Source organism: Microtus pennsylvanicus, chromosome 7 (genome assembly GCF_037038515.1).
Source record: "Microtus pennsylvanicus isolate mMicPen1 chromosome 7, mMicPen1.hap1, whole genome shotgun sequence".
Taxonomy (NCBI): Eukaryota; Metazoa; Chordata; class Mammalia; order Rodentia; family Cricetidae; genus Microtus; species Microtus pennsylvanicus.
The window spans coordinates 10,870,289-10,891,646 of NC_134585.1; the positions used below are offsets into that span (position 1 = coordinate 10,870,289).

The 21,358-nt window shown below is 46.5% G+C and overlaps 1 protein-coding gene across 8 annotated transcripts in view; it reads left to right on the forward strand.

Moving 5' to 3' along the window:
* The first annotated feature begins 392 nt into the window (after positions 1 to 392).
* Positions 393 to 21,358, forward strand: part of Cabin1 (calcineurin binding protein 1) — a 122,694-nt gene continuing 101,728 nt past the window's right edge. For all 8 annotated transcript variants that reach the window (XM_075979956.1, XM_075979959.1, XM_075979958.1 and 5 more), the window contains exons 1-13: positions 393 to 741; positions 5,776 to 5,850; positions 6,475 to 6,567; positions 6,983 to 7,096; positions 8,297 to 8,431; positions 10,059 to 10,239; positions 11,150 to 11,279; positions 12,868 to 13,017; positions 14,507 to 14,793; positions 15,700 to 15,868; positions 17,975 to 18,111; positions 18,658 to 18,875; positions 20,904 to 20,982. In XM_075979956.1, coding sequence (XP_075836071.1) covers positions 5,848 to 5,850; positions 6,475 to 6,567; positions 6,983 to 7,096; positions 8,297 to 8,431; positions 10,059 to 10,239; positions 11,150 to 11,279; positions 12,868 to 13,017; positions 14,507 to 14,793; positions 15,700 to 15,868; positions 17,975 to 18,111; positions 18,658 to 18,875; positions 20,904 to 20,982 — 1,696 coding nt within the window. In that variant the 5' untranslated portion in view covers positions 393 to 741; positions 5,776 to 5,847. The remainder of the gene's footprint in view (positions 742 to 5,775; positions 5,851 to 6,474; positions 6,568 to 6,982; positions 7,097 to 8,296; positions 8,432 to 10,058; positions 10,240 to 11,149; positions 11,280 to 12,867; positions 13,018 to 14,506; positions 14,794 to 15,699; positions 15,869 to 17,974; positions 18,112 to 18,657; positions 18,876 to 20,903; positions 20,983 to 21,358) is intronic.

Sequence of the window (21,358 nt, forward strand, 5' to 3'; positions counted from 1 at the left end):
GTAACGTCAGAAGCCCGAGACGGAAGCAGCCACAACTTCGAAGAACTTAAGAAGAACAATTGGGGCTGGAGAGATGGGCTTAGCGATTAAGAGCACAGACTGCTCTTCCAGAAAGACCCGAGTTCAATTTCCAGCACTCACATGGCAGCTCACACCTGTCTGTGACTCCAGTTCCAGGGAATCTGACACCTTCACACTAATGCATATTAAAAAAAAAAAAAAAAAACAAGTCTTGCAGGAGCTCAGGACTCTTGCACGAGAACAGTAGCCACGCGCGGGAATTACAGAGACACAGCACAGTCTCCAGGGCGCCTGCGAATCCGCTCAGACTGCAACGGCGCGAGCGCCCACGCCGATTGGCTGACAATGCCGGCACCCCAGCCAATGAGAGTGTTCCTTGTTGAACGTGCGGCGCGCAGGAGTCTGGGTGCTCAGGCTGTTGCCGTGGAGACGCGGGGCGAGTTCCGGGGAGTCAGGTTTGCGGATGGCCGCGGGGTGTGCGTGAGCTCGGCTGCGGTGAGCGCCAGGAGGCGAAGCCACGCGAGAAGGCCGCGGCTCTCCGCATCCTCACCGGCGCGGGGCCGAAGCGAGACCGGAGATCCGCCGGCTCGGGACCGGGCCTCCTCCTCCGCGCTACTCCCACCGCCGGCCAGAGGTGCGCCGGGTGGCTCACGGTGACAGCGGCGCGAAGCCATCCCTTTCTGTGCGTCCTTTCACTCACCTTCACAGCAGCCCAGCGAGGTGAGTGTGATATTAGTGCGGTTTACGCGGGTGGAAACGGACGCCGACATAAGGTTTCTCAATGATTTAAAAATTCCCGGAGCGGCTTCCATCGACTGCAGCTGTTCCGCCAACAAGCCGCCCCGAGGAAGCAGGTTGATCGACTTCACCTGGCTCTCCCGCTTTCTGCACCTGTGGATTTGGGGCCTGCTCAGCTCTTCAAGACTTGAATTTTTTGGTTTTTCGAGACGGGGTTTCTCTGTGTAGCCCTGGCTGCCCTGGAACTCGCTCTGTAGACCACGCTGGCCTCGAACTCAGAGATCGTCTGCCTCTGCCTCCCTAGTGCTGGGATTATAGGCGTGCAAGCACCATCGCCCTGCACAAGACTTGACTTCTTATAGGACATGAATGTGGACAGCTGAACGCCATGATGTAGCTAAGGTTCCTTCTATGCGATTACTTTGTTTAGAAATAGAATATTTAGAGTGATCTCCTTTAGGGGCCCCCAAACTCTTGTCGATATATTTATAATATGTTTTAAATTTAATAAGAATAGTAATACTTTTAATGGTTTTTTAGATTTGGGGTGGCTGTACTCTGGATCTCTGCGTTCAAGGCCACCTTGGTCTACATAGTGAGTTCTAGGACGGTCAGAGCTGCATAGTGAGACCCTGTCTTTCGTCCCCTGCCCCTGATGCAAAAAGATTGCCAGGCTCCTTGACCCCGGTAGGCCCCCCATTGCTTATCACTGGGTGACAGCCATGAGGGGCTTAAAGTATTTTTCTTCATAATGTGGCTTTGGGCCATGGAAACTATAAAGAGTTAAAGAGACTTGCTGTGACAATGCATGCTTTTAATCCCTGAACTCGGGAGGCAGAGGCAGATGGGTCTCTGAGTTCAAGACAACCTGGTCTACATAGCAAGTCCAGGCCCATTTTTCAGGGAATATATAGAGAGATCCTGTCCAAAAAAAGGGGGGGGGCATGTGTGTTGGTGGTGGTGGGGGTTTGGAAACTTGAGAATTTAAAGCGATTAATGTGCTATTCTTAGAAAAATGCAACTGAAAAAAAGAAAAATTGCAACTGCTAGGAATTTGATAAATGATTATAAATTAAGCACCCCAAATTAAAATCCCCTAAATCCAAACTCTTGAGTGCAGAGATGACTGCACTGTGAAATTTTGTTCCGTGTAAAATTATTAAACATTTTATGTAAAATTAATCTTGAGGCTATGTGTATAAGGATATATGAAACTAGTAAACTTTGTGTTTTGATGAGTCTCATAAGATATCTTATATACTTGGAAAAACTGCAGAATCCAAACGAAACATTTTTGGACTTTCTCCTCTTTATTTTGTAGCTGTTCTTTTTTTTGTTTTGTTTTTTTTCGAGACAGGGTTTTGCTGTAGTTTTAGAGCCTGTCCTGGAACTAGCTCTTGTAGACCAGGCTAGCCCTGAACTCATAAAGATGCGCCTGCCTCTGCCTCCCGAGTGCTGTGATTAAAGGAGTATGCCACCACCGCCTGGCTTGCTGTTCTTTTTTTTTTTTTTAAAGGTTGATTTATTTTATATGTATGCGTGCATGTATGTTTGTCATGTGTGTTTCTGGTACCAAGCAAACCAGGATGTTGGTACTTCTGTAGTTAGCTGCTGTATGGGTGCTGAGAGCTGGACCCAGGTCCTCTGCAAGAGCAAGTGCTGTTAACTGTTTTTTTTTTTTTTTTAAATTAGCTGCTTCTGGGGCTCATGGAGAAGAGTAAATATGTGACCCGCCATTCTTGAATTGCTTACACACACAGCGATCATGTATGATCTCAAGTGCACAACAGAAAAGCTGGGATCAGGTGGAGATGCACCAGTAGCAGCAACTCAGAGACTATCCATCTGAGTCTGTTTTATACTTTTGGGTCCAGGAGGTAGAACTGAATATAGCTGACTAAGCTAGTCTGGGTAGAGGTCGTGGTAGGGTGCTGCAGGCACATTTTCTGCACACAGTCAACAATAGCACACAGACTAGGGAAGGCAAGGCATTGGGATCCTTGACAGCATGCCCTTGTCAACCAGACACATTTGCTCAGGCCTTCCTCTGCTCCCCACATTTTTCTGTGATAGGCTTCTTTCACTCAGCATGTTTTCAAAGACTGCTACCCAGGTTGTTAGCTCTTTGTTTTTATGAGTAATCCATTGTTTGGATGTACCGTATTTTGTGTATCCATTCATAAAATTATCGACTTTTGAGCTATTTCTGCCTTTTGCATATTATAAATAATTCTCATTAATCTTTGCTTTGGTGTTTGACTTATGTGGATGTTCCATAGTTAATTTATCCACTCTCTTTATAGACATTTAGGTTGCTTCCATTATCTTGCAAGTATAACTCCTGTGCAACAAATAATCCTATGTTCTTGTATTTTTGTATTGTTGGTGTAATGGAAAAATTAAAAATGCTGTGGATCCCAGCTGTGGCAGCAGGTAGCAGAAATGCTGTAGGTCCCCAAGTGGTGGCAGCGAGCCATGTGGTGGCCGACAGCAGGCCCTGAGAGCAGCCAGTTCTAGGCAGGGACGGCTGCAGATCCCCTAGTGGTGGCTGGTCCAGGGCAGGGAGACACGTGGCAGCGGGCAAGACACAGAAACATGGATAGGCATGCCATGCAGAGTGAGCTTGGATATTTATTCAGTGGGTTATGGAGGGAGAAGGAAGAAGAGCAGAGAGAAAGGCGGGGGGGGGGGGGGAAGAAGCGGGGAGAGGCAGAAGCTGCCTATTCGAGAGGGAGACTTTAAAGAGGGAGAACTCAGGCTGGAAGCTGAAGATCAGCCTTTCTCAGCAGATGGGGAAGGGAGTGGGTGTGGCTTGTCTCTTTTTTTTTTAACAACACATTCTTTTTTTTTATATATTTATTTATTTATTATGTATACAATATTCTGTCTGTGTGTCTGCCTGCAGGCCAGAAGAGGGCACCAGACCCCATTACAGATGGTTGTGAGCCACCATGTGGTTGCTGGGAATTGAACTCAGGACCCCTGGAAGAGCAGGCAGTGCTCTTAACCGCTGAGCCATCTCTCCAGCCCGGCTTGTCTCTTAAAGAGATAGAACAGATCATTACAGTTGGAGATAGGTCTTCAGGGTAGAGGCCTAAAAGTACAGTTCTGGTTGAAATGTACATGCAACTGTAATTTTCTTAGATATTGTCTAATTGCTTTCTAAAAGGATTGTATCACTTTCCTTTATGTGAGAATAGTATTGCTTTTCCACAAAATTTGCTTACCCCCTCTGCCTTGAGACAGGATTTCATTATGCAGTCCTGTCTGACCTGGAATTTGCTATGTAAAAAAGGCCAGGATGGTGTTGAACTTGCAGTGGTCTTCAGGTGCCTCTTTTTCCTGACTATTGGGATGAGAGGCCACCACGTCCAGCTTAAAAAACAACAGGAAAATTATTTAACAGATTGACAGATTATTTTTTGTGTGGCGGGCATGGTTGCTACAAGACCAGTGTGGAGGTCGGAGGAAAACCTGTGGAGCTGGTTCTCTCTTTCCACCTTTGTGTAGGTTCCGGGGATTGAACTCAGGTTTCTCTATCGTCTGAACCATGCTTCAGCACCATACTAATTGGCTTGGTACTAATGGTATACTTCGCTGAGTTCTTTTATTAGTGTGTAAATTTGCCATTGATTATGGGTTTAAAGTTTTTTTTTAAAGATGTTCTATTGTATTGTCAGCACAGCAATTAGTAATACTTTTACTTTTTATTCAATTCTTAATTTTTTTGAGATAGGATCTTGCCATGTAGCCTATGCTGAACTTGAGTCCACAGTTCTACTGCCTTAGCCTCCCGATGCTGAGGTTACAATGCTGAGATTAAGCCTGGCTTTCATACCTACTCTTAAACCTCAGTTTGCTTTTCCTGTTCTCATTGCATTGGTTGATCATCCTAGCAGAGGTGGTGGCTATCCTGGCTTTAGTCCTGATACCAATAGAAGTGTTTGTAGTGTTTCTCCATTAATAGTATTTTGGATTTAGGACCAAGGTATTTATATTTCTTATCATGACAAGAAACCATCCTTCAGTTCCCATTTTCTTCAAGTGTTTTTTTTGTTCATTGGTGTTAAATTTTATTAGATGTATCAGTACGAGGCTGTGGCCTACTGGTAAGATTCCGGAGTCTTTCTGCTTCTGCAACTACATGTCGTCTGTCTGACTCTGCCTACTCTCTCTTTATATCTCTTCCAGCCTGGCTATATTCTGCCCTGCTGTAGGCCAAGAAAGAGTTATTCATTAGCCAATAAAAGCAACACATATACAGAGAGAATCCCACATCACAGATGGACGATTCCCATGTCCACCATGTCCATAGTCATCCTCCATACTCAAGATGGAGTCCAAAGCTGCTTGTAAAATTGAGACTCTGAGGGCAGGGCACAGCCTGAAGAACCAGAATTTTACACAATATAGACTTAGAACAAGCAGGGCATAGCCGGATCTCAACATTCTCCCTGCCTGCTGGTCGATTCTGTCTATTCCAGATACATCACGTAACTGGAACCAGACAGTGTTGACTTTTGTGTTTGGCATCTTTTTTTTTTTTATCTTAGTTCTACAGGTTCCTTCATGTTGTAGTATGTATCAGAATATTATTCTTTTATGAATGGATAATGTTCTTTCATGGACTTTCCCCATTTTATTTGTTCATCAGTTTGTGGGTGTTGTGGTGACTCTTCCTTTTAGCTCTTAGGAATAACCATGAGCAAGTTTTATGTGAACATGTTTTCTTCTGAGTAAATGCATAGGAGTAGAACTTTCAGGCTGCATGCCGATTCTGTTTGGCGTTTTGAGGAATTGCCAGTGCGTTTTCCTGGGGGGCTGTTTTATATTCCCAGGAACAACATAGAAGTTCTAACATCACCACATTCTGCCATCCCCATTGTCTTTTACAGCCTTCAGACTGGTTTGCCTTCCTCTAATTTTGTTTTTCCCATATTTCTAAGACACAGGTGGGTCCTAGCACTGTGCTGTTCCTGGTTCTTCCTGAACCCCTTGTTCCTGTTTCCTTTTTAGGGGACTGTGGACTGGCACATCCTCTACCAGTAATGGGAACTGATCCTCCGTGGTGGTGCTGAATCTCTAAATATGGTAAGAGCTAATGCCTGCCCAAGTTGTTGGGGACAGTGTTGTCACTTTGTACCTGGAGTAAGGAGCATTTCCTTCTGCTGCCAGGAACACTGCTGATGCAGCTGTGGGTGAGGAGACTGACTGGGTGCTGCTTTAGGGCTTCAGTCACATTAGTAGGAAAGACAGAAGACTGACGTGTTTCTTTAGGATTGTTATTCTTTCTGTTTTGTTTGTCGAGACAGGATTTCTCTGTAACAGCTCTGGCTGCCCTGGAACTTTCTTCGTAGACCAGGCTGACTTCAAACTCACAGAGATCCACCTGCCTCTGCCTCACAAGTGTTGGGATTAAAGGCGTGTGCCACCACTGCATAGCTGGGATTGTTTTTCTATATACAGGTCTTGTACTGTGTTAAGTAGAAGCTGGGTACCCCCAGCCTCTGTTCATTCTGTGGTGGGCAGTATCCAGGGTTTACTTTGCATCCTGATTGGCATCTCCCCACAGACAAATTCTTATTCTAGTCTTTACCTCTGGGTGATTGTTGGTGGTTCATTCCTCCATAGCTTTTCATCGCAGTTTAGAATATGTTTGGAAGCAGAATTGTATTCATCTGAGCACTACGCTGCTCTTCCTCTGAATGTTTCTAGATTCGAATTGCAGCCTTAAATGCCAGCTCCACAATTGAGGATGACCATGAAGGAAGCTTTAAGAGCCACAAAATTCAGACAAAGGAGGCCCAGGTATGTATGTACTCAAAGATCTTCCTCTGGGGTGCACCTTGCTGCTCATTTTAAATGAATTCAGGCATCTCCTTAATGGAATTGTAAGGGGAGATTGCATTGTGACGGTGGCTGACTTCACCTTGTGTTGGACTTCTTCATTCTGAAATAGCCATGCTTGAGAGCTGTCTATTCTGCCTTTTGTGTTGCTGCCTCTTGCCCACACTTAGTGGTGCCGTGATTCTCTGTGTGTGCCTGAAAGGGACTCTTTTTCCCCAGTGATGAGGTCTGGACACTGAATAGCATTTCTTTTGCTATAGCGGCTGTGGCTGACAGTTAACTTGGCAGTGACTCACAGCCTTCCTGTTACACAGAGTTTTGGTTTAAATGGATCAACTTTTGTGTGGTGTGAACCATCTCCTATCTTGGTTTGCAGGAAGCAGAGGCTTTTGCCTTATACCACAAGGCCTTGGATCTGCAGAAACATGACAGGTTTGAGGAGTCTGCCAAGGCCTACCATGAGCTCCTGGAGGCGCGCCTGCTGCGGGAGGTGAGGCACTGGTAGGCTGGGTTGTGGTTTTTGAGAGAAGAGTGTCAGCTTTGAAGTCTAGGCTAACCTGAAACTCAGGGCTTTCTTGGATGCTGGGATTGTGGGCATGGAACACCCTGCCCAGTGCTTTTTAGTGTTGTCTGTCTCTTGTTTTGCACATGTGTACATGTATGTGTTCATGTGTGTTTGGCTTTAGTTTTTTTCTTTTTGAGACAGGATCTCATGTAGTTTAGGCTAGTCTTGAACATGCTGTGTAGCCAAAGCTAGCCTTAAACTGATTGTCCTGCTCCTGCCTCCTGAGTGCTGGTTGGCCTGAAATTCTCTATGTAGACAGACCTTTAACAGTTTTGCCTATCTCTGCCTCCTGAATGCTATGATTAAAAGTATGTATCACTATGCCCAGACAATTTTTTTTGAGGTGGGGAGGGCTGTATTTTAAAGACAGGGTTTCATTGTATATCCCTGGCTGTCTTGGAACTCACTCCGTAGACCAGGCTGGTCTAGAAATCACAGAGATCTGCCTGCCTCTGCCTCCCAAGTGCTGGGATTAAAGTTGTGTGCCACCACTGCCCGGCTCAGGCAATAGTTTTTATTCAGTCATTTCTTGGAAGAGTTAATGTTTTTAAGTCACTGCTATAAAAGCATCAGTGAACTAACTTTTTATGTTAAAGATGTTTATAATCCTTATGCTCTTTGATCTCATGTTCACATTTGCTATCCAGGCTAGGAATTACTGCCCTTTGATTACAGAGTTTACTTGCAGCAGCTCTTTGGTTGGAGTAGCTTATTGGTGGTTATATGATGGTTCAGAGTCAGGAGCTTGGACTTCTGGGGAAAAACTTTAGGTCCTGCCTGCTCACCCCAGGAAGCCTCTCCACACTTGTCCCTGAGCAGGGGGACTGACTGGACTGGTTTGTCAGAACTGATAAACATTTCCAGCTACACTGAGCACCCGAGATACAGCAGCAGGGGCGGAAAGGAGTCCCTTTTCTTTCTTGATTACCAAGTTTGGCCTTGGTATCTTCCTGGTGGTTTGGCCTTTCTTTGTATGATTGGAGCTGTCAGGACTGCCCAGAAATTTCCCAGGTCAGGTGAACTGGGCTGTCCCAAGCAGTATCTGGCCTGGAAACCAGGCATCCTGTTGATTGCTTGCTGAAGCTCTAGGAACGTGGAGTCACTTCTGTTTCTCTTTCCTCTCAGGCAGTTTCTTCCGGAGATGAGAAGGAAGGGTTGAAACACCCTGGACTGATACTGAAATATTCTACATATAAGAACCTGGCCCAGCTGGCAGCCCAACGAGAAGATCTAGAGACAGCCATGGAATTCTATTTGGAAGTACGGAGTTGGTAGTACTCAAATATCCATTTACACAGTTAATGAAGAAGGGGATATGATGTGGTGGTGTTGACTGAAAAGAAGAGTTTGTAGTGGTGTCCTACCAGGATATTGAGCCCGAGGCATTGAATTTAGAAAGGCCTGGAAAGCAGGGTTAGGGACTGGGATGGACTTTGTACCATCAGTACACCCATGACTATAGGTGACTTAATTCATCCATTTGAGCCTCCAGGTCTGTGCCAATATAATGGGAGAAAAGAAGGGGTAAAGCCGGACATAGTGGTACATATCTATAAACCAAGCAGTGGAGAGGCTGAGGTCGGAGGATCACATAGTAAGTTTGGAGCAAAGGAATCCAGTTATTAGGTATGAAGAGCAGAGCCTGACACTTGTATTCAGTGCACTGCAGCCATAATAACATCAGCATTGTTTCTGTTGTACCAGATAGTGCACCAATGGCTTTCCATGCAGGCTTATGCCATTTTTGCAAGGAGGTTGAGCTTATCCTCATTTCAGTGATGAGGACACAGGCTTAGGTCATTCTGCTAATTAATGTTAGAACAGTGATGTGAACTAAGGTCTTCTCAAAGCCTATAATTTTTCTAGAATCGTGTAAGAGTCCCATATTTTCTTTGTGTCCAATTCCTCCTCTTATGATTTATTTTAAAGATGTATCATATTTTTAATTAAGTGTATGTGTGAGTATGTGTGTGTGACTGCAGGTGCTTGCCAGGCCCTTTGGCTTCAGACCCCCAGAGTTGGAATTACAGGTGTGAGCTGACTGGCGTAGGTGCTGGAACCAAACTCATATCCTCTGCAAACTCTCAGCAAATGCTCCTAACCTCTGAGCCATCTTTTCAGCATCTTATTTCCCCCTCCCACGTATTCACATGTGCACGTGCCAGAGGTTAATGCTGAGTGCTATCCTCAGGAACATGTCCAGGTTTTTTGGTGCAGAGTCTCTTATTGACCTTGAGCTCAACCAATTAGAACTAGTCTAGTTGGCCAGTGACTCCCGGGATCCACCTGTTTCTTAATGGGTTTGGAGGCTCAAACTCAGGTCCTCGTGTTTGTTGGGCAAGCACTTTACTGACAGAGCTTCCGCCAAGAGTCTACCTATAAATATGTAAGGAGCACAAATGCTTCTGTAAGTTTTGTGTGACAGTTCTCATGTATTTCAGGGCTATGAAGGGAGAATGACCTTGAATTCTTAGTCCTCCTCCTCTTAAGTGCTGGAATTAGAGACATGGAGACATGGAGTCATTATATAACATTCATTTCTTGAGGATTTTATTATGTCTAGACTGTCCTGAAACTCACTTTGTAGTCTGGGGATTGGTCTTGAACTTGCTGTCCTCGTGCCTCCGCCTGCAGAGTGTTACAACTGCAGGTGTGAGTCACCATGCCCTGTTCCATGTGACTTTTTTGTGTCCTTTCTCTGGGTCTTGGACACGTGTGACTCCAGAGAAGTGAACCAGCTTTACTAGTTATAAGTAGGCATAGAGCCTTGTGTGCCCTGGGTAATTTGTATGGCTGGGCCAATGCTTCGTCCCTTTGTCCCCAGTCTGACTGCTCAGTGAGAAGTCTAGTCGTGTGTACATGTGCCCTCTGCTTGCACTGCTTCTAGGCAGTGATGCTGGACTCCACAGACGTCAACCTCTGGTACAAAATTGGACACGTGGCACTGAGGCTCATCCGGCTTCCCCTGGCTCGCCATGCTTTTGAGGAAGGACTTCGGTGTAATCCTGACCACTGGCCCTGCTTGGACAATCTCATCACTGTTTTGTACACCCTCAGTGATTACACAAGTGAGTCTGAACAGAGGAGAGAAGTTAACTTGGGTAAGCTGGTAACAAAACTGATCTTGTTAGACTTTCTGCCAGACTGAGGAAGAATGGAGATGTTTTTGCATACTTTATTCTGTTTTCCTTTCTTCATTAACCTCATAATGTAAGTATAACAGTAGGATAGTGTTAATGTGTTCCTAAAGGATTTCCTCTTTACCTTTGTCCATTGTTCTGTCTTTTTTGGGTTGTTGTTCTTTTTTTTTTTTTTTGAGAAAAAGTTTCTTGTGTCACCTAAGCTACTCTTGAACTCAAAATGCCTGCCACGTTGAGTGATTTAATGGCAGACATTTCTCATTGCTTTGGAGGCTAAGCCAGCAGATTGGTGCCTGCTCTTGGCTTCTGTGTTTGCCACCTCTGATATCTTTACTTGATGGGGTGGGGTTGGGAAACGAGAGGGAAGGTGAATCCACTTCATGTGTATGTGATACTAGGGGTATAGTTCATCCTGGGGCACAATTCTTTATGTGTGTGTGATATAGAGGTATAGTTCATCCTGGGTGGCATTGTCACTCTCATAGCAGAGATGGCTAGACATTTTGAAGGATAAATAGCTGATCACTGTGAGCTCTTTAGATTTTTTTTTTTGCAGCAGTTATTAAATATGGAATCACAGGGTTAAGGCTGCACAGGGAAGTCATATATGTGTTTGCTTCTGGCAGCAGCTGTGCTACTCACCTGCAGGTGTGTGTTCTGGTGTATTCTGGATATCACAGTCTCAGCAGTCGTTACTAATTAATTGAGTAGGGTAAGATGCTAGCTCATCATTGTTGTGCGTTCTTTGGTTCCAGAGTGGGAACATTTTCCTGGTGTTGACTGGGAGGCTAGAGTTCGGGAAGCAGTCTTAGCTCCTCACCTGTTTCTTTCCTGCTAGCATGTCTCTACTTCATCTGCAAAGCACTGGAGAAAGACTGCCGATACAGCAAAGGTCTGGTCCTCAAGGAGAAGATTTTTGAAGAGCAGCCTTGTCTCCGGAAGGACTCACTTCGAATGTTCCTCAAATGGTAAGGCCTGAATCACGTCACCACGTGTGGCTAGTAAGCATCAGGAACATCCTTTGTCCCCACTCTGTGTCCTGATCTGAGTGCAGTTGGAGTCCTTGAACTCCAGGGCTTTGGCCCCTGTGCTGCCTTCCTCAACAAGCTTGTGTTTACTTGCCTGTTTATTGTTTGGTGGGGTTAAGGAGTAGGAATTGAACTCAGGGTTACAGCCCCTGCCAAGATTTTGTCATCAGTACTGCCCAAATTCAGTCTTGATCTTGTGCCACCCCTGCCATGCCTCCAGAGTAAAGCTCATTCTGACCTGTATCACCTAGAGGACCTTTGCAGCCTGGGCGCTTCCCTCTCTCTCCCTTTACCTTCTGCTCTCCCCCACTCCCTCCACACACACATTCCTTTGTTAGAATTTTCTCAGGTGCCTGGCATATTCCTACCTGGCCCCCTTGTGACTTACTATCCTGTCTCTTCAAACCTGTGGTTCCTGTGCTGCTAGTTTTATGTCTACTTAACACAAGTCAGAATCATCTGAGAGGAGGGAACCTCACCTGAGAAAATACCTCCCTAATATTGGGCTGTAGGTGAGCCTGTAGGGCATTTTCTTTATTAGTGATTGATGAGATACAGCCCAGCTCACTGTAGATGGGGCCATTCCTGGGCTGGTGGTCCTGGGTTCTATAAGAAAGACTGAGAAAACCCTGGGAAAGGAAGTCAGTAAGCAGCACTCCTCTGTGGACTCTGCATCAGCTTCTGCCTCGAGGTTCGTGCCCTGTTTGAGTTCCTGGCCTGACTTCCTCCAGTATTGAACAGTGCTGTGGAAGTGTAAGCCAAATAAACCCTTTCCTCCCCAAGTTGATTCTTGGTCATGGTCTTTTATCGCAGTATAGAAACTCTGGCTAAGCCCTCACCTGCCATGTTGTTCCCACTTGTTTTGCATTGTTTCACTTACGTTGCAATTCTCTAATGGTGCCTCTGCAGCCTCTGAGCTGTGGTGCCCCTCCTCCCCAGTTTCTCCACTCAGACAACCCTGTAGAGGGGATTGGTGGCTGTTTGTCTCAGGCTCTGTTCTCTATAAGCCTACCCCTGTGCTCATGAATGTCTTGAGTGAAGTAATGTTTCTGAGGAGACTGTTAAGTCTCTAGAGTGACTGTAGTGCAGTAGACTGCCGGAGGCACCGGGGCACACTGGGAGGGCAGGTAGTACGTCATCTCAGGCTGTGAGTGCTCACCTGAGATCTTTCTGTAGTTTGGATATGCTGTTGATTTTGGTGAACATAATTTGTCTAATGACTTTGTTAGAATAGACAGGCAAGGCTTTTCTTTCCTATGGCTTTTTAGACACGAAGGTGATACTGTTAATACATACAGAAACCTGTGCCCTGTTGTGGACTGTGGAAGGAGCAGAGGGCTTTTGTGATTCCCAGTGTATGTGGGCATATGCATGCTGATAACTACTCATTTGAGGTCAGAGCCACGTTGTAATTTATGTTCAGCAGCTATCAAATATTGATCACAGGGTATTAAATGTATTTCTCTTTGTAGAATTTTATCTTTGGTTCTAGTATTAACTAATTTCCTCCTGTCTTCTATGCTTTTAGTGACATGTCAATTCACGATGTGACTGTGAGTGCAGCGGAGACACAGGCCATTGTAGATGAGGCTCTGGGGCTGAGGAAGAAGAGGCAAGCGTTGATCGTGCGGGAGAAGGAACCGGACCTGAAACTAGTGCAACCCATTCCTTTCTTCACGTAGGTTATCTGGTTTCTCTAGGAACATCGGGTGGTCTGTCAAGATACTCTCTGTGCAGGAGGGAGGAACCCCAGGCCCATCCATGTCTGGAGGTGTGGGAAGGCTGGTGTGCAATGGCTAGAGAGCTGGAGTCATGGGCCTCCTTGTAGACTACTAAGAAACAGGTTCACTCTCTTTAGTATGCCCGGTGTAGGTTGCTCTCCCAACCACTAGGAATGTTCTTATCTTTTTCAGTCTTCTCTGCTGAGCAGAGGAAAGAACACTAACATTTGGCACCATTAACTAGGAGAGAACCTGGCATCGTGGAGTTTGTCACAGGTGTGGACTTTCCTGGCTGTTGAGTCTGTGTTCATATGAGGGCCAGATGACATGCAAGATGTGTAAGATAGGCCTCAGCGTAGCCCTTGTGAGCCCTGACATGTATAAGAGGCCCTTTCCTTGATGGAAGGGGGAGCTGATATTGGTGGCTCACTGGAGTTAGGGTAATTTAGTACTGCAGTAAGCTTTGGCATTTAATTTTTGCTTTAAAATTTTTGGCGTTATAGACAAGCTCACGACTGAAATCCCAGAACTCAGGAGGCTGAAGCAGGTGGGTCTCTGATTTTCAGACCAGATTGCATGAGTTTAAGGCCAGCTGGGATTATACAATACGACTGTCTCAAACATACATATACACACACATATTCTGCCATTGAATCTTGAGTCTTTAAAATTTAGCATGTCCTGGCACCAGTATAATCCTAACCTCTTGCCCCTCGGTGACCTTACTCAGTCATTGCTGCTGTGGTGTAGAGCGCCTCTCCTGTGTGCCCTCACAGCAGTCCTGGTGTGACCTTAGGGACTGTGGTGGTGGTGCACCCCTTTAATCCCAGCACTTGGGAGGCAGAGGCAGGCGGATCTCTGAGTTTGAAGCTAGCCTGGTCTACAAGAGCTAGTTCTAGGATGGACTCCAAAGCTACAGAGAAACCCTGTCTCAAAAAAACAAAAAATACCCGGGACTGGAGAGATGGCTCAGTGGTTAAGAGCATTTCCTGCTCTTCCAAAGGTCCTGAGTTCAATTCCCAGCAACCACATGGTGGCTCACAACCATCTGTAAAAGAGGTCTGGCGCCCTCTTCTGGCCTTCAGGCATATAGACAGAATATTGTATACATAATAAATAAAAAAAAACAAAAAATAAAAAAAAATATGGGAATAGCATCTCTCTTTTGTGGAGGATGACATAATGGAATAGAACACTGGGGGTCTCTGCTGGGGTGAGGACCAGGAAGATAGCAGTCACTGCACCTGCTTTGGTATGGGCTCCTCCACTGTGCACATGTTGGAGTCAACACTTTGTTGGTTACAATAGTGACCAACATGCTGACTACTTTCTCCCTGCTCTGTTGAGGTCACAGCTCTGGGAATAGTTAGTTCTGCTGAATTTATTTATACAGGCCAGTTGGCCTCTAAGAGGTGCTGACCAGGTGTGGCACCCCTTTCTTTGTAGGTGGAAGTGCCTTGGAGAGAGCTTGCTGGCCATGTACAATCACCTCACCACTTGTGAACCCCCAAGGCCCAGCCTTGGCAAGAGGATTGACCTGTCTGACTACCAGGACCCCAGCCAGCTACTAGCATCCTCTGTAGTGGTTACACCTATCAGTGTGGTCCAGCCAAGTCCTGTTAGCACCAACCCAACTGTCACTGTGGCTGAGCCTGTGCTGTCCTATACCTCTGTGACCACAGCCAGCTTCCCACTGCACAGTCCTGGTCTGCTGGACACAAATGCTCCAATGGGTGAGTAGACCTTGTAAAGTCACATTCTGAAGAGCCTATGTATGTATGTTGAGCCCAGCAGGAATAAGAACAGGGGACTTTGGCATCTCCAGGGAAATACATCACACGGCATCTCCAGGGAAAAGCATCATGCTGGTCCTTGTAGACTGAGTGAAAATGAGAGCTCCAACCTTGTAGAAAACTAATCAGCCTGGTCCCAGGGCCAGCACAGAAGCTTTTACGCTCAGGGGCTGGGGCTACAGATGCAGCTCCTTGGCAGATTCCCATTCCTTTTCCAACTGCTAAGTCTTTGCATGCAAGTCCTCTTTTCTCTTGTGATGTGATCTGGCGTCTCCTTGTTGCTGGTCCTGCTTTCTTGCTATATGCATGCATTCTAAGTTTGTTGACTTTAGAAGTTGTTACCATGTGTTATAATAGTACATTTTTTTTATTACCATTGAACTTGTAAGAAGTTTTTACCAAAAGCTCCCATGCAGTTTCTTGATTTTTCTGTCACTACACTCAAGAATTCCTGGCACTTAGAGAAGTTTCAGAATGACTGTAGGCATGGTTGTTTTCTCAGTCACACGTGACACTTCCCTGTTCTCTACATAATTCATGGTTTTCTTTTTCTATTCCTGTCATTCTGTATTTGGTGGGTCTTGGCTAAGGTCAGAGCCACTTACCCTGCCTGCCCTAGGATTAAGGCCACAGAGGCTCATGCCGCTGGTTAGTGCTGAAGGTAGACGTGTTCTGAGCCCTGACTAGGGTCTCTTCAGTGCAAGAAGGATATGTTTGTTATTAAGAAGAGATCTCATGGCTGTTACAGAAGAGTTCAGTGCTGGAGGCTTGTAAGCAATGGGTACGTGTGTTGCTGTCTTCTTTGCCTGCCATTGTGTAAGATTTTAATTTTCACTCTTGGTGAAGGTGATGTTTCTGGGGGAGATAAATCTAAGAAAGGTGTAAAGCGTAAGAAGACTTTAGAAGAGAGTGGAGAGACAGCAAAGCGGAGGTCTGCCCGTGTCCGAAACACCAAGTGCAAAAAGGAAGAGAAAGTGGATTTCCAGGGGCTTCTGGTAAAGTTCCTGCCGTCCAGGTACTGTACTCTTGTGTTTTTTTCTGAAGTAACCTGCAGATTGCTGTCTTTTTCTTCCAGCAGCATTTTCATCCTATTAGTTCCCCTCCCTTTGGGTACCCTTCTTGTTTCCCTTGACCTTTGCTTGGATACAGAGTGTAGATTGCACTAGATTGGCTTCTTGGTTTTTTCGCCTCTCCTAAGGGTGTGTGTTTGTTAGTATTCAGGCATTTGTACTGGCCTGTCCTTGGGATTCTGGCAGGCTATGTCCTCAGCTGTGGCCACTAAGAGCACCTCCTGTGCACATTGTCTACATTCCCTTTTAAAGGGCTCTGCGCACCTCCTCCCTCCCTCCCTCCCTCCCTCCCTCCCTCCCTCCCTCCCTCCCTCCCTCCCTCCCTCCCTCCCTTCCTCCCTTCCTTATTTTCCCTCCCTCCCTCCCTCCCTCCCTCCCTCCCTCCCTCCCTCCCTCTCTCATTCTCTCCCTCCCTCTCTGTATCTCTGCCTTTCACTTCTCTTCTGCTGCTCCTGTCCCAGAAGCCGGTGTCCCTCCTTCCCTTTCCCTCCACATGAACTCATTGTGTGGCGTCTTTCTCCAGCATGCCGCTTTTTTAAGATCACTGCAGTGTTTCTGCCTTTCTTTGTTTCCATGATTCCATTGCTTTCTGGGAAGAAGGAGGAAGACCTGGCTCCTTTATTGATTCTTCATTACCCTCAAAGAATCCTAGGGCAGAAGGTGCTGTCTCAGAAACAGGAGGCACCTAGGCCTCTAAGTTCTTACTGGTCCTCCTCCTTTGGTCTTACCCTAGACTCTCTCTCCTGAGCCTTACCTAGGGTTTATCGTGCCAGTGGGCCTGCTTCATGGTATCCTGTTTCTGTCCTCCCAGCAAAGTTAAGAGAGCAAGTAATCTGCTCTGCTCCATCATATTTCTCCTTTATAGCATCTGGAGGGGGGCATATTTTTGATCTTCCAGGACTTCCTCTCTCAACTCCTGTGTCTTTGTAAGTCTAGGGCTTTTCTCTCTTTACCGTTATCTGAGCAGCGTTTGATCAGTACACCATCAGGAGATCTCAGTCTTCAGCTGTCATTTTGACAGTGACGGTTTATTTCAGTGGTTATTCCGTTAGAGTTCAAGGGGAACTCAGAAACTTTAACAGACTGTACATCATTTTGTGTCAGGATACTTAGCCTCTCTTTTTCCCCTCCATCCATCTCTCCCATGAGGGTAAACTTCTTAGATGAAGGTTGTTTTTAGTACATAGCTAAGGAGGACCAAGGTGGAGATGTGATGCCGTCTGCTGGGCTTCTCCTGAAACGTGCTACAGGGAAAAGTGTCTCTTTGGGAGAGTGAAGGATTGATTGTGTTGTAGTTGTCTTCCCCTTAACCCTGCTTGGCCTACCCTGTGGTCTTGTTCCCTGCCTTCTTTATGTGGGGCTACATCTGCTTCAAGTTGGTCTCCATGAAGTTTGAATATTTGTTCCTGTGAGTGTCCTGAGAGAGACATTTAAAGGTTCCCTAAGTGTTGTGCTGGTGCTGGTTGAGGAAGCTATAGGGTGGCTAAACATGGTCCTAGGGAAAGGTCTGGAGGTGGTGTCTGCAGTGTGAGGAGCCATGCACGGATAGAGCTCGGATGGGCTTGATGTGGCCCCACAGCACACCTGTGTTCTTCTGGCTGGAGCCTCTGCTTGTGCTTAGCTCCTCTGTTGTCAGTCCGAGAGTGTGCCCTCTGGTTCTGTTCCCCAAGGCAGGGCCCTGTAGTGGTTGGTCTTTATTTGGGTTGTTTGTGGGTGAGTACCTGCTTATGGTCTGCCTCTCACATTGAGAGATGAGCTTGCTGCCGGCCACTGCCAGTATTTGTAGTTGTATTCTGGTACCTAGCTTTGTGCATGGCACATGGCTGCTGCTCACCAGCTATCTGTTGGTGGTATAGAGTAAGTATGGGTACCGACCCCACAGACTTAGGAAGTCTGGAGAGAGGCGGCGCCTTTTGGAGGCCTGGGTGGGTGCTCTCATCTGTCTGTTTCAGTGTCCTTCATCTCTGCTCAATCCAGTTGCTCTACTAGGAGTTGGGATGCTTTGTCACAGTGAGTGGTATGGCTTTGTGATGTGAGCATGTTCCATGTAGGTTAAGAAAACTGGACCCTGAGGAGGAAGATGACCCATTTAATAACTATGAAGTTCAGTCAGAAGCCAAGCTGGAGAGCTTCTCAAATGTGGGGCCTCACCGACTGTCCTTTGATTCGGCCACATTCATGGAATCTGGTAGGAATCAGCGGTGCCATCAGTCACTGCTGGGGTTCTTCCTTCCACCAACCTGTAACCTGCCTGGGTTTTGTTCTGCATGATGGTTCAGGGTGTTTCGTGAGCGTTGGTGAAAGAGCTGCTGTGGTCAGCTGAGGGCTCCAGGTGCATGCTTGCTGTGCTCCTGAGGCTGTGTACTTAACACCGGCCTCAGAGGCTTGCCTTTGCAAGCGTAGTGTGTGTTATCACATCTATTCTGTGTGTGCTGGGTCCCAGACACTGTTTTGTGTGTATGATCTCATTCACTGCACATGGGAGCACTTGGAGGTTAGCCCTTTTGATATTCATCTTAGACATGGGAACTTTGGGAGGCTTGTTCACCATTGGCAAGTGCTGGAGTCAGCACTGAATGCTGATAAGCCCGGTCTTAGCACTGCAGCATGGCTTTATGCTTACCTAGATTGAGTTGGGGAAGAGAGGAGCCAAGTTGTCCTCTTCTGAAGAGAAGAGAAACTGGGTGCAGGGGGCCTATTCATCTTGGTGAGGTTATTTTCCTTCTCTGGACAGAGAAGCAGGATGTGCATGAGTTCCTGATGGAGAACTTGACCAATGGGGGCATCCTGGAGCTGATGATGCGCTATCTGAAGAGCATGGGCCACAAGTTCTTGCTGCGGTGGCCCCCGGGCCTGGCAGATGTCGTTCTTAGCGTCTACCACAGCTGGAGGAGGCATAGCACCAGCCTGCCCAACCCGTTGCTGAGGGACTGCAGCAACAAGCACATCAAGGTTGGGCCTCTTAAGGGCTATAGTGTCACTGGTACCAGGAGACAGTGACAGGGATCTTCCTCGGGTGCAGGACTGCTGTGTCCAGCCCACTTGCTCTATTAAGTTCTCAGTCTGGAACCTGGACCATTGTGCAGTTTGAAGCAGGGAGCCACATGACCTGCCTTGTGTCCAGAAAACTCCTAGTGACTGAATGGGATACTCTGGGGGTGAGAATGAGTATAGCAGACTGAAGGTTGCTGCCAGTTGAGCCATGGTGGTGACAGATTCCATTAACGGCAATGCAGTGGAGTTGAGGTTCTGGAACACAACTGGCAAGATATCTGGACTTGAGTAAGAAGAAGTAAGCCATGGGGACGGTGTCTAATGTTGTTTACTGAGATGAGAGTGGTCATAGGAAAAGGAAGCTCTGGCTGTATTTGACAGGCTAGGAACTATTACTAATTTGTAAAAATGTTTTTGTGTGCATACATGGTATTAGGGGCCTTGTCCATGCTAGGTAAGAACTCTATCACTGAGCTTTATCCATAGCCCTGTTTATACATTTATCAGGTGAGAAAACAGAATAGAGGAAACAGCTAGGTAGGGTGCTTAGGGGAGTGGTGGCGTCCTCCAGCAGTTGGGAGTTAAGCCTTGCTCAGCTCCGTCTACTGCATTCCCTATCACAGATTCCTGTTGTAGTGTTTTTCTAGAGCTCAAGGACACAGGCTATCAGGCCGACCTCTCTTGTTGAAGGTAGAATGCCAGGCACTGAGGTAGGAACGTGGAAAGACATCTATTTTGGTGACTTTTTTATTGCTGATAAAACATCATGATCAAGGCAAGTTAGAGAAGGAAGGGTTTATTTGGGGCTTAGAGCTCCAGAGGGATAGGAGTCCATCACCATCTTGGTGCAGAACATGCGGCAGGCAAGCAGGCATGGTGCTGGAGTAGCCGCTGAGAGCTCACATCTCCATCCACAAACCGTAAGCCAGAAACCTCAAGCCTCTCTCCAGTGACACACTTTCCAAACAAGGCCATGCTTTTTAATCCTTCCAAAATAGTTCCACTAAGACCAGTACTCAAACTTGTGAGCCTGTGGCAGCCATGCCACAGGACCCAATCCAGGTAATCTTTCTGGGTGAGAGTCAGGCTGGAGTTGACATGTCTGCAGAGCCATTGCTTCGTCACCAAGCCCATCTCACTGCGATACCCCCAAGTAGCTTTTTCCCACTAGGCTTTATTCTCTCCAGGAATAATGTGAGTCAGCAGGAGCCAGTGTTTGAAATCCAGAAATGGGGCTGCCCCTTTTCCAGCTGTACCTGCTGGCAGTGCCCCATCTCTGAGTCTTAGCTTCTTTAGTACCCTGATGATTACACATCATGTTGCTGGCACTTGTAAATGTTGAGTGGTGGCTAGTCTGTGTCTGGCCTGGCAGAGGAGTCAGGTGACAGAGAGGTTGCTTCTTCCCTAAGTAGAGCCATCTCTTGTTTTTTCTAAACATTCTGGCAGTAGCCGTGATTATTGTTTAGTAAAGAGAATTAAATTTTCATCTATGCCTCAGTGGGTAAAAGAGCTTGCTGCATAGGCCCTGGTAACCTAGATGATCCCTGAAACCCATGGAAAGAGAGAACCAACTCTGCAAAGTCCTCTGACCCTCCACAAACGTGCTATAACACACATACACACATCACATACATATGCACATACATATAGCTCTAGCACAACATTAAAAAATGTATAAATAAATTTTAATCAGTTTTGTAAAAAGCACCTTTAGTGCTGAGAATGCAGCTCAGTAGAAAGTTTGCCTGGCATGCACAAAGCTCTGGGTTGATTCCCCAGCCCTGGAACAAACAGGTGGATATGGTGGCACAGTGTGTAATCCCAGTACTTGGGAGGTGCGAAGACGAGGTGCAGAAGTTCAAGGTTGGCCATTGGCTACGTAGTCATTTGAGCCAAACTTGGGATACATGAGAAAAGTTGGTTTTAGTTTGGTCATCTCCTGATGTGGTGAGTCTTTGCCCCACCCTCCCTGTGCTTGTCCTATAGGACATGATGCTAATGTCTCTCTCCTGCATGGAGCTCCAGCTGGACCAGTGGCTGCTGACCAAAGGCCGAAGCTCGACAGGTAGGAGGCATTTGTATTCTTGGCATGGTGATTTTCTGAACATCACTAGGCTGGAGGAAGCCTGAGTGGTGAGACTGGGCCATGCAGTCCCTGGGCACCTTCTCTGAGATGGCTTTTCAGTATTTCTGCTAAATCCCCTGACACTGAGGAGGTGGCAGCAGAGGCAGCTGTAGGTATCACTTAGCTGCCGTTACTGTTACTTGGGACTTAAGGAAGTAGACTCCCAGCCTTGGAGTGACTGCTCAGTGCTGTATGTGTCTCCAGTAATTTTCTCAGATTATTCTTTTAAAATTCCACCTGGTAGAATATAGTTAAGTTTAGTGTTCAGTGAAGTTAGCAGCCCCCTTTCTTATCTCTCTGTGACTGTCTGACTGAG